The 12,853-nt window shown below is 50.3% G+C and overlaps 1 protein-coding gene across 2 annotated transcripts in view; it reads right to left on the minus strand.

Moving 5' to 3' along the window:
• Window positions 1–12,853, minus strand: part of RASAL1 (RAS protein activator like 1) — a 106,980-nt gene that overhangs the window by 36,157 nt on the left and 57,970 nt on the right. For both annotated transcript variants that reach the window (XM_073313149.2, XM_073313147.2), the window contains exons 12-13: window positions 12,696–12,808; window positions 4,444–4,636 (exon numbers count right to left, since the gene is read on the minus strand). In XM_073313149.2, coding sequence (XP_073169250.1) covers window positions 4,444–4,636; window positions 12,696–12,808 — 306 coding nt within the window. The remainder of the gene's footprint in view (window positions 1–4,443; window positions 4,637–12,695; window positions 12,809–12,853) is intronic.

Raw genomic sequence — 12,853 nt, forward strand, 5'->3', positions numbered from 1 at the left:
AGTTTAGTAGCCATTGGACATCTGATGTCGTGAATGCTGGTGAAAATGAGGTACAATCAGAGGCTAAAATAGGGAAAGAATAAATTAAAAATTACTTAGAGAAGTTAGATGTCTTCAAGACACCAGGGACTGATTAAATGCATCCTAGAATACTCAAGGAGCTGACTGAGGCGATATCTGAGCCATTAACATTTATCTTTGAAAAGTCATGGAAGACGGGAGAGATTCTAGAAGACTAGAAAAGGGCAACTATAGTGCCAATCTATAAAAAGGGAAATAAGAACAACCCGGGGAATTACAGACCAGTCATCTTAACTTCCGTATCAGAAAGATAATGGAGCAAATAATTAAGCAATCAATTTGCAATCATCTAGAAGATAATAAGGTGATAAGTAACAGACAGCATGGATTTATTAAGAACAAAAAAGGTAATAAGCCTTGTGGATAAGTGGAAAGCAGTAGATGTGGTATATCTTGACTTCAGTGTTTGCCAAACGCTGGGAATGGGCGACAGGGGATGGATCACTTGATAAGGACCTGTTCTGTTCATTCCCTCTGAGGCACCTGCCATTGGCCACTGTCAGAAGACAGGATACTGAGCTAGATGGACCTTTGGTCTGACCCAGTCTGGCTGTTTTTATGCTTTGATATTGTCTCTCAATACCTTTTCATAAACAAACTAGGGAAATACAACCTAGATAAGGTGAGTGCATAACTGGTTGGCAAAAACAGTTATCAATGGTTCACAGTCAAGCTGGAAGGGCATAGCAAGTGGGGTCCCTCAGGGATCAGTTCTGTGTCCGTTTCTGTTCAATATCTTCATCAAGATATGCGTTGTGCAGGAGGTCAGACTAGATGATCATAATGGTCCCTTCTGACCTAAATATCTATGAATCTATGAATCAAAGATGTAAATAATGGCATAGAGAGTACACTGCTAAAGTCTGCGGACGATACCAAGCTGGGAGGGTTGCAGGACAGGATTAAAATTCAAAATGATCTGGACAAACTGGAGAAATGGTCTGAAGTAAACAGAATGAAATTCAATAAAGACAAATGCAAAGTGCTCCCCTTAGAAGCATAGGTGCTGCAACTACAAGTGCTGGGGGGGCTGCTGCACCCCCTGGCATGAAGTGGTTTCCACCATATCCAGGGTTCGCAGTTTGGTTCAATGGCTCTCGCCTCCCCCTCCCCTCCCCCACTGTACACATTGTTCCAGCCCCCCTGCTTCCAACGGAACGATCAGTTGCACACCTACAAAATGGGAAATGACTGCCTAGGAAGGACTACTGAGGAAAGGGATCTGTGGGTTATAGTTAGGGCCCCACCAAATTCATGGCCATGAAAACGCATCATGGACTGTGAAATCTGGTCTTTGTTTTTTATATACTTTTACCCTATACTATACAGACCAGGGTTTCTCAGGCTGAAGGTTCCAATCCAAAAGAGGGTCATCGCGAGGAGGGGCGGAGGTTCCCAGGTTACTGTTGGGGGTATCGCAGTATCGCCACTCTTCCTTCTGCGCTGACTTCAGAGCTGGGTGGCTGGAGAGCGGCGGCTGCTGACCAGGTGCCCAGCTCTGTAGGCAGTGCAGCGCAGAAGTAAGGGTGGCAATTCCATATCACGCCACCCTTACTTCTGCCCTGCTTCCTTCGGAGTTGGGTCAGGACCCCTACAGTTAAAACACCTAAAATTTAAATGTCTGAAATCATGAAATTTACCATTTTTAAAAATTGAAATTGACCAAAATGGACTGTGAATTTGATAGCGCCCTAGTTATAGTGGATCACAAGCTAAATATGAGTCAGAAGTGTAACAGTGTTGCAAAAAAAGCAAACATCATTCTGGGCTGTATTAGCAGGAGTGTTGTAAGCAAGACACAAGAAGTAATTCTTCCTCTCTACTCCGCACTGATTAGGCCTCAGCTGGAGTATTGTGTCCAGTTCTGGGTGCCACATTTCAGGAAAGATGTGGACAAATTGGAAAAAGGCCAGAAAAGAGCAACAAAAATTATTAAAGGTCTAGAAAACATGACCTCTGAGGGAAAATTGAAAAAACTGGGTTGGTTTAGTCTGGAGAAGAGAAGACTGAGAGGGGACATAACAGTTTTCATGGACATAAAAGGTTGTTACAAGGAAGAAGGTGAAAAATTGTTCCCGTTAACCTCTAAGGATAGGACAAGAAGCAATGGGCTTAATTTGGGGCAAGGATGGTTTAGGTTGGACATTAGGAAAAACTTCCTAACTGTCAGGGTGGTTACGCAGTGGAATAAAAGGGAGGTTGTTGAATCTCCGTCATTAGAGATTTTAAAGAGCAGGTTAGACAACTCCTATCAGGAATGGTCTAAATACCACTTAGTCCTGAAGGGGACTGGACTAGATGACCTATCATGGTCCCCTCCAGTCAGCCTATGATTCTATAATGCATGTATCCTCATAAGACCCCTGGGAGGCAAGAGGTTATCCCCATTGGGCAGATGGAAATTGAAGCCCAGAGAGAATAAGTGCCTTGCCCAAGGTCACACTGGAAGTCTGTGCCAGAGCAGGGATTTGAACCCAGGTCAAACTCCCATACTACTGCCCTAACCACTGGGCATTCCTGCTTTTCTTTGCACACAAGGCAGCGTTTGGATACATTTTTAGGGACAGTACACCAGACATCAGTCACATGCACCACAATCATACAGACACTCCCAGGTAAAAGGGGAAACAGCCCTGAAAAATAAACTTTCCTGGAGACATTCTCCCAGTCAGATCTGTTATCTTGGCATCTCTTCTAGGGTTTTATTAGCTGGGCCTTTTGCACAGAAACAGAACCTTTGCCATTCAAGATGTCACTTGCTCACCCTATTTATTTCCCTGGATGAGGTCATGACCCTCCCTTGTGACATCACAGTTGGCTCCTGTGATGTCACGAGCAGAGGATTGTGACTTCTGGTGTGTGTGTCGAGGGGGACTGCATGGCTGAGATACAGCGCTGTTGCCCATGGAAAGCCTTGGAAGAGGATTGCCCATGGTATGCCCAGCTGCCCCTGCCACAAAGGCATCATCCTGGCCCGGTTCCTTTGTCCCCGATAGCCTCCTTGCCCACCCTCTTTGCAGCCCCACACTGGATTCGGGGCCAGCTAACTGTAGCATTGAAGGCTCAGCAGCTCGCTGACTCCTCAGGCGGAAACCGTGGGGCTCTCTCAAAGGCATAGGTAATTGCATGGCTTCATGCAGGTAACAAGGCCCTCCCCACAAGCTTCTATAGGCTTTATAGTGCATCCGGCCCACAAACCACAGCTGCTGCATGGAAGCTCATCTCCATTCAGGGGAGCATGGGTGGATTCTCCAAATTCCTGCAGGTCCCTGGGGAACCTACCTCCCACCTCCCCCCAGATCCAACTCCAGCCACAGCGACCATCCCTCAGCTCCAAGTGGATTGAAAAGAGCCTGCTGAGCAGTCTGGCTGGAGCATGGGGACAGGACAGCAATAGGTCAACTGCACCTCCTGTTCTGTGATCCCATCGGATGGCCCCGGGAAAGGAGGGCTGGGCCCGGCTGCTAGCACAGTCTGTGAGGCGCTCATTGGGGAAGGCACCGGAACGAAATGAACAGGAGTCACGAAAGGTTATGGCAAACAGGGCTCCTGGGGTTCCTTCCCAGCCCTGCCGCTGAGTGCTTTGAGCTTGGGCAAATCACTTCACCTACTTGACAGGGAAGATTGCGAGGCTAACATCACTGTCGAAGTGCTTTGAGAGTCTAGTGCAACAACCACACAGCTGGGTCCTTAATGGGGGCTGAAGCCTGGCCCTGTAGCATCAAAACTCAAAAACACTTGAGCTACAGCCTCCTCTAGCCCATCGAGTTTAGCAAGAGCAGGCTGGTATCCTCTTACGGGCTCCGGCTATTAGAAGGGGACAAAGATACAGGTGCCGACGCTGTCGGTGCTCCGGGGCTGCAGCACCCAGGGGGAAAAGATTGCGGTGCTGAGCACCCACCAGCAGCCCTCCATCAGCTCCCCCGTCCCTTCCCTGGCGCCTCCTGTCCGCTGGGGGGCTCCGCCGATCAGTGCCTCCCCCTCCCTCCCCATGCCTCCCACCCACCGCGATCTACTGTTTCACAGCGTGCAGGAGGCTCTGGGGGGAGAGGAGGAGCGAGGATGCAGCATGCTAGGGGGAGCGGGAGGGGGAGGACTGGGGCGGGAAAAGGCAGGGAAGGGGTGGGGGCCTGGGGCAGAGCCAGGGGTTGAGCACCACCTGGCACATTGGAAAGCCAGCGCCTGTGGACGACGACACATGTGGCCAGTATGTTGTGAGGGTGAAGGGTGCTAGAAGGCAAAGAGTCCATTCCCTAGGACTTCTTCACGCCATGATGGTTTGTGGCTGAGCCCTTGTTTGCCTACAGAGGAATTCTCCCTGCCGACCCCTTTCCCCTTCACCCCCCTGTGCCACTTTCTGACCTCATGCTCCGCCTCTGGAAACTGCTCCTCTACCCGCTTGTGCAGATGCTTGAAGGCCACCCTCGCGATAGGGGGGCACTTCTCCACCGAGCCAATGATGGACTCCATGATGTCGCTCAGGTAGCCCTTCAGGAGCTCCTGGCTGCTCTCCCGCACCTGGGCCTTGGACAGGGAGCCCTTGAAGGAAATCCTCCTGGAGAGAAACCCAGAGAAACGCACATTAGCGACAAATCCACGTGAGCCTTTGCACTAGCTCTCTCGCACTGTTGCTTTTGTTGGCATATAATCAAAGCTACCCCTTGAGACATGGGCCGTTCCGTGTCTTGGCCCGGTGGAAAACTCGTGCCGCAAATGGCAGGCTGAGAGGCTGCAATGTCAGATTTAGGTCCATTGCTTTTAAATGGAGGATTTTGCAGACTGGAATATTGAGGTGGCTACTGAAGTCAGCGCAGGGGCTCCTGGGCTATTCCACATCAAATGTCTCCTTGCTTTTTTTCGCCTTGCAGATTTTTGGATTGACATGCATAACTCTCAGGTAGGGGAAAGTGGGGGAGGGGATAGTTGAGCATGGGGGAGGCAATTTGCAATTGTGGGATAAGCACATCAGCTGGATGCTTCAGCTAAAAAGATGATCAGCTGTGAAATAGTTAACAAGCTGGTATTTGGGTCACCCTGATTAGGTTTCAGTGTTAATGCCTGAAGGGAGCACCTGAGCTGCTATCTGAGAAAGTGGGTCTCAGGCTCCAGACTGAGGAGGGCAGCACTGCACTAAGTAGTCTTGGTTGGAAGATTTTCCTTGCAACAGTGTTTCCAGTGGTGCTGAGCACTCACAGCATGCATGCACACACTCGGCACCTCTGAAATTCAGGCTTTTCTTTAAAAAAAAAAAAATTGTAGTCTTCTGGAGCCCACTGCTCTGGAAAGGGGGAATTCTGTGGACACAAAACACACCCAGCCTGGGTCTAAGAATTGGGCTCCCTGGCAGCCAGGTTCAAGCATGCAGCAGCTCCAAGGCCAGGAAACCCCTTTGTCTTGCTAGTGCCTAACATTTACAGCACAATGAGCTCCCAAAGCCAATCCCAGCCCTGCAGCGTACACTCTGCAGTCCTGGTCAGAGTGACCCTTTGCTTAGAGCGAAGCTGGGCACTGCAAATCCTGGCTTCAGACTCAAAGGGCTTGCCTGGGCCTGCCTCATCTTCACGGTCCATTCTGAGAGTTCAAAGCAGGGATCCCCAGCAATTCCTGTCCCCAGAGGACTTTGCAGCTGGCCCCTCCTACCTGGCTGGCACATGGATCATCAGAAGCTATTTTGACCCTGAGAGGGAGCAAGACACCGGGCTACGAGTCAGCCAGCAACTGACTCCAGATCTCCTGTGTGACTTTGGACAAATCAGTCCATCTTCTTGGCTAAGCTGGGGCAATCCTCTGTCTTGTCTGGGGGGCAGGGACTGTTGCCTCTCACTGTGTGTCTGGACATCTAAACCAATGGGGCCCTAGCATGGCATTCAGCTTTGGGCTTCCTTGTCCCGGCCCACACCCAGCTCAGCAAACTCCATCATGTCACTCATAGGCGCCGACTCCATCAGGGAAAATATGGTGGGTGCTCTTCACCCCCCGGCAGCCAAGCTCCCTGCCCCCCCACCTCACCTCGCCTCCACTTAATCCCCTGAGCACACCATGTCCCTGCTTCTCCTCCCAGCGCTCGCCGCCACAAAACAGCTGTTTCGCGGTGTAACAAGCTCTGGGAGGGAGAGGGGAGGAGCGGGAACGTGGCACGCTCAGGGGAGGAGGCGGGAAAGAGGCAGGGCCAGGGTGAGGATTTGGGGAAGGGGTTGGAATAGGGGCAGGGAGGGGGGGGGTTGGGGCGGGGACTTTGGGGAAGGGGTTGGAATGGGGGCGGAGGCAGGGTGGGAGGGGGTGGGGTGGGATGGAGTTGGGGTGGGGAGGGTCAACCACCCACCGGTGCCAGCAGAAGTTGGCGCCTATGGTGTCACTGGCACAAGACTGTCATTGGTATGTGCCTTGCACATGTGGCTTTAAGTCCGTTCATACTGATGTCACTAAGAATGTAGTCTGGATACCCTAAGGGCCTTGTTCCTGAGCCCCCCAAGCCCACATCCCCACACAAACACCCTGCTGAGCGTGGCCAGCACAGCACAGAGATGGAGAATCACCATGGAGGAGCAACTCCCTCAAGACATAGTCCTTGTGCACCATTCGTCAAGGGCTAGTAGCCTCCTCTCTGCTCCAGCATCCCTGAGATGGTGTTGCTTAGCAACCAGCATGAGCTGTTTCTCTCCTGGGAACGGCCCTGTCTGGACTCCAGGGGAAATACTGGGAGGACTGGGCTGGCTTGTGGGGTTCCAGGAGAGCTGGGGTCGCACAGGGAAAGCCAAGCACGATGACTCCGGGTTTGGAGCCGGGAAGACCAGCAGGGGTGGGGAAGCTGTAGGATCCCACTGGCTCAGGTGCAGTGAGACTGTTGGACCCAGGGGCTCCGTTCCCCTGCTAAGGTGGGCTCACCACACTGGGCAGATTGTGGGAGTCAGAATCTACAGACCCTCCGGTGCCCCTCGCTGGTGAAGAATTGCTCATGCACAGATGCAGTTTGTTATTCAAAATGCTCAGCCGCTCCCTCCACCGGCTCTGGGCTCCTGGAAGCCACCCAGCATGCCGCAGGGTGAGAGGCTTAGACACTCCCCTGGGCAGGGGATGACTTCACTTATAGCTGATCAGTGCTTAGCACACCCTAAGTACCCACAATAACCCCCCTCCTGTGCCAGCCCCGGCCCCCTATGGCCATGGGGCTGGGTGAGTCCTCCCGTCATGACAGACATGTCTGGGAATAGGGCTAGGGGGCTGTTTTTATCAGGAGAATCATCCCCGATGACCCTGCAGTCAGTAGCCAGGAGCTCAGCCGGTGAGATCCTTGCCTCCCACTTAGGGCATGTGTTTGGCTGCTGCCCTGTGCTCTGCCCCAGGAAGGGGGCAAGCCTTCGCCTCTTCCCAGAAGCAGTTTTCCCTGGGCCAGGCGAGAAAAGCTAATTCGGTGATGCACTCAGCTCGCCAGAGACCCAGCTCCTTCCATGCCCCAGCAGCTTGCACCACCAGCTAGTCCCTGGCAGGCTCCTCGCACGGGCGCTGAGTCAATTCAGTGCTAGCCTGATGGTGCTGGAAAGCAGAAACTGCAGTTTACCCATGACCAGGTGCAGCAGAGGCAGGTGCAGGGCAAACTCCCACACACACTGCCTCACTGCCCCGGCCCAGCACGGGGGACTCCCATGTCCATGGCCCCTCTGAGGAGATGGCTGATCGGGGGCCAATTAGAGCTACCGATAATGGCTGAGGCCTGCCCTCTAGTGGCTGGGCTGAGCCTGCTTGCTCCTTTCGTACAGACCACTACGCTGCAGCTGAGCTGGGAAGGGCTGAGCCAGCAGCCCAGGGATGAAGGGAAGGCTGGGCAGAACCCAGCACCCATCTCCTCTCAGGGCAGAGCAGCACCCTGACAATGCCACACATGCTCCAGCCTGCTCAGAGCAGCCTTCCCCTCCGGAGAAATGCTGAACTCCCGTGGCCAGCGCTCAGGGGCGGGAGTTGCTCTGGTCTATCTGGGCCACGTGATCTTTGAGGAGATGAGCCCCTCCCGAGTTACCTGGGTGGCCCTCTGGGAGAAGGGGAGTTCATGCCACAGGCACTGGAGGGCAAAGGGTTAATTTCTTCTCCTTCCCCCTCCAATCTCAGCATAGCAGCAGAAGACCGGGGAGTGAGGTGACCTCAGAGTTGCAACCCAAGAGTCCATCACAATTCCCTGGATGGGGGGATGCTGCCCTGCCTGTGTGTATGGTCCCCGGAGGCTACTGGGTTATTTTCAGACTCACTTTTCTCTGCTTTAATTAGCACTGTTAAGTGGGAAAAATGAACCGTGAATTACAGCAGCTTCCATGTGTCACTGTTTTCCTGATTTGCCCTTTCTAACTGGAATGCGCCCAACCCCCCCCCACACCGGAGCCAGCGACACCGCTCGCACCTGTGCTCTCCTCTCAGCTACGCCCGGCTCCCACATGCACGCACCACGAGCATCCAAGGCAACTAGTTCCCCCAGTCCTCTCACTCCCTGCCGGACCCTTTGGCCTGACTGCTCATATGTTCCAGCACAGCCGCCCGGCGCCATCCCAGCCCCTTCGCTCTGCTCTGAGGTCCATACTTGCCCTAAGACTATGGCAGGACCCCCTGGCCTAGAGCAACCAGGCCTCCACCAGCCACACAACCAGTGGTTACCCTAACCTGATGCAGTGTGGCCCCCAGTCCCACACACCAGGCCCCATAGCAGCACCAATCACAGCTCCCCTTGACAGATCATAGAACCACAGGATTGGAAGGGACCTTGAGAGGTCTTCTAGTCCAGTCCCCTACACTCATGGCAGGACGAAGTATCATCTAGACCAGGGGTTCTCAAACTGGGGGTCGCAAGCTTATTACATGGGGGGGTTGTGAGCTGTCAGCCTCCACCCCAAACCCCACTTTGCCTCTAGCATTTATAATGGTGTTAAATATATTTTAAAAATGTGGTTTTAATTTATAAGGTGGGTCGCACTCAGAGGCTTGCTGTGTGAAAGGGGTCACCAGTACAAACGTTTGAGAACCATTGATCTAGACCATTCCTGACAGGAGTTTGTCCAACTTGCTCTAAAAAATCTCCAATGATGGAGATTCCACAGCCTCCCTAGGCAATTTATTCCAGTCCTTAACCACCCTGACAGTTAGGAAGTTTTCCCTAATGTCCAGCCTAAACCTCCCTTGCTGCAATTTAAGCCCATTGCTTCTTATCCTATCCTCAGAGGTTAAGAAGAACAATTCTTCTTCCTCCTCCTTGTATCAACCTTTTATGTACTTGAAAACTGTTATCATGTCCCCTCTCAGTCTTCTCTTCTCCAGACTAAACAAACCCAATTTTTTTAAATCTTCCCTCATAGGTCATGTTTTCTAGACCTTTAATCATTTTTGTTGCTCTTCTCTGGACCTTTTCCAATTTGTCCACATCTTTCCTGAAATGTGGCACCCAGAACTGGACATGATACTCCAGTTGAGGCCTAATCAGCGCAGAGTAGAGCAGAAGAATTACTTCTTGTGTCTTGCTTACAATACTCCTGCTAATACATCCCAGAATGATGTTTGCTTTTTTGCAACAGTGTTACACTGGTTTCAGAGTAACAGCCATGTTAGTCTGTATTCACAAAAAGAAAAGGAGGACTTGTGGCACCTTAGAGACTAACCAATTTATCTGAGCATAAGCTTTCGTGAGCTACAGCTCACTTCATGGGATGCATACTGTGGAAAGTGTAGAAGATCTTTTTATATACACACAAAGCATGAAAAAATACCTCCTCCCACCCCACTCTCCTGCTGGTAATAGCTTATCTGAAGTGATCACTCTCCTTACAATGTGTATGATAATCAAGGTGGGCCATTTCCAGCACAAATCCAGGGTTTAACAAGAACGTCGGGGGGGGGGGTAGGAAAAAACAAGGGGAAATAGGTTACCTGGAAATGGCCCACCTTGATTATCATACACATTGTAAGGAGAGTGGTCACTTTAGATAAGCTATTAGCAGCAGGAGAGTGGGTTTGTGTGTGTGTGGGGGGGGTGAGAAAACCTGGATTTGTGCTGGAAATGGCCCAACTTGATTATCATACACATTGTAAGGAGAGTGATCACTTTAGATAAGCTATTACCAGCAGGAGAGTGGGGTGGGAGGAGGTATTTTTTCATACTTTGAGTGTTACACTGTTGACTCATATTTAGCTTGTGGTCCACTCACTTGACCCCCAGATCCCTTTCTGCAGTACTCTTTCCTAGGCAGTCATTTCCCATTTTGTATGTGTGCAACTGACAACTCCTTCCTAAGTGGAGTACTTTGCATTTATCCTTATTGAATTTCATCCTATTTACTTCAGACCGTTTCTCAAGTTTGTCCAGATCATTTTGAATTTTAATCCTATCGTCCAAATTACTTGCAACCCCTCCCAGCTTGGTATCATCTGAAAACTTTGTAAGTGTACGCTCTATGCCATTATCTAAATCATTGATGAAGATATTGAACAGAACTGGACCCAGAACTGATCCCTGTGGATCCCTGTTATGCCCTTCCAGCATGACTGAACCACGGATAACTACTCCCTGGGAACAGTTTTCCAACCAGTTTTGCACCCACCTTATAGTAGCTCCATCTAGGTTGCATTTCCCTAGTTTGTTTGTGAAGGTCATGCGAGACAGTATCAAAAGCTTTACTAAAGTCAAGATATACCACGTCTACCACTTTCCCCCATCCAGAAGGCTTGTTACCATGCCAAAGAAAGCTATCAGATTGGTTTGACACAATTTGTTCTTGACAAATCCATGCTGACTGTTACTTATCACCTTATTATCTTCTAGATGATTGCAAATTGATTGCTCAATTATTTGCTCCATTATCTTTCCAGGTACAGAAGCTAAGCTGACAGGTCTGTAATTCCCCAGGTTGTCCTTATTTCCCTTTTTATAGAATGGCACTATATTTGCCCTTTTCCAGTCCTCTGGAATCTCTCCCGTCTTCCATGACTTTTCAAAGATAATCGCTAATGGCTCAGATATCTCCTCAGTCAGCTCCTTGAGTATTCTAGGATGCATTTCATCAGGCCCTGGTGACTTGAAGACATCTAACTTGTCTAAGTAATTTTTAACTTGTTCTTTCCCTATTTTAGCCTCTGATACTACCTCATTTTCACTGGTATTCACTATGTTTGACGTCCAATCGCCACCAACCTTCTTGGTGAAAACCAAAACAAAGAAGTCATTAAGCACCTCTGCCATTTCCACATTTTTTGTTATTGTTTCCCCCACCCCACCCCACATTGAGTAATGGGCCTACCCTTTCCTTGGTCTTCCTCTTGCTTCTAATATATTTGTAGAATATTTTCTTGTTACCCTTTATGTCTCTAACTAGTTTGATCTCATTTTGTGCCTTGGCCTTTCTAATTTTGTCCCTACATACTTGTGTTATTTGTTTATATTCATCCTTTGTCATTTGACCTAGTTTCCACTTTTTGTAGGACTCTGTTTTGATTTTTGGATCATTGAAGATCTCCTTGTTAAGCCAGGGTGCTCTCTTGCCAGACTTCCTATCTTTCCTATGCAGTGGGATAGTTTGCTCTTGTGCCCTTAATAATGTCTCTTTGAAAAACGGCCAACTGTCTTCAATTGTTTTTCCCCTTAGACTTGCTTCCCATGGGATCTTACCTACCAACTCCCTGAGTTTGCTAAAGTCTGCCTTCTTGAAATCCAGTGTCTTTACTTTGCTGTTCTCCCTCCCACCATTCCTTAGAACCATTTCATGATCACTTTCACTCAAGCTACCTTCCACTTTCAAATTCTCAACTAGTTCCTCCCTATTTGTCAAAATCAAATCTAGAACAGCCTCTCCCCTAGTAGCTTTCTCCACCTTCTGAAATAATAGATCCCTATGCTGGATTTGCTGCTTGGCATGCCCCAGGCTGGGGGACTCCAGTGGGCATGTGTGTGGGACAAGAGACGCTGTGCATCAGCTAGAAGTGAGATGATAAAGGAGGGCATACGCTGCAACCCGAGCCCACTGTGCTCCCATCTCAGCACAGGGAGCAGAGGACTCGCTGCTAACACAAATCCCAGCCCAGAAGGAGCTATTAAGCTCCTCCCTCCATCCAGCCCGACACTGGCATCAGGCTGCTCAGAGTGTGGCACTCACACTCATGATCGTCAGCACTGCAGTGAGGTACCATGTGCATCCCTAGCCCCTCGCGTTCTCAGAATGCAGCCTTGATCTAGACACTCAGCTCAGTCAAGAGAGAATGCCATTTACCAGGCAGGGTGCTGCCAGCACCCCAAGGCTTCCAGTGCCAGCTGGCACCTCACTGGACAATGTCCTCATCTAGACCAGACCCAATTAGATGTGTGAGATTTACCTTTAGCAGTTTGCCTCTCCTGGGAGATCAGTTTTGTTTGGGGAAGGGCGAATTGGGGTTTTTCTCTGAGCAGCTAGTTCTTGCTATGGAAAAGTATCTGCAAACAACTTGGTTTGTGACATTAGCTATTTCCCCCTGAATGGATGGTGCTATGGGCAGATCCTGGTCTCAGCTCTGGCAACGTGGATACAGACCCACGCCGCTGCAGCCACTGGAGTCACTCCAAATTTATCCCAGCAGGCCCTGGCATGGATCCCTGCTGCTCTCACACTCACCTGGTTCGGTTCAGCTCAATCTTACATGGATCCAACTCGACATACTTCTTTTCCTCAAAGATCCGGTTTATGATCGGCTTCAGGACCTCATGGAGATAGGGCATCCCTACCACCTGCAGAGACAGCAGAAAATGGATGAATGATGGAGGGGAGTGGAA

The sequence above is a fragment of the Lepidochelys kempii genome, chromosome 15 (genome assembly GCF_965140285.1).
Source record: "Lepidochelys kempii isolate rLepKem1 chromosome 15, rLepKem1.hap1, whole genome shotgun sequence".
Lineage (NCBI taxonomy): Eukaryota > Metazoa > Chordata > Testudines > Cheloniidae > Lepidochelys > Lepidochelys kempii.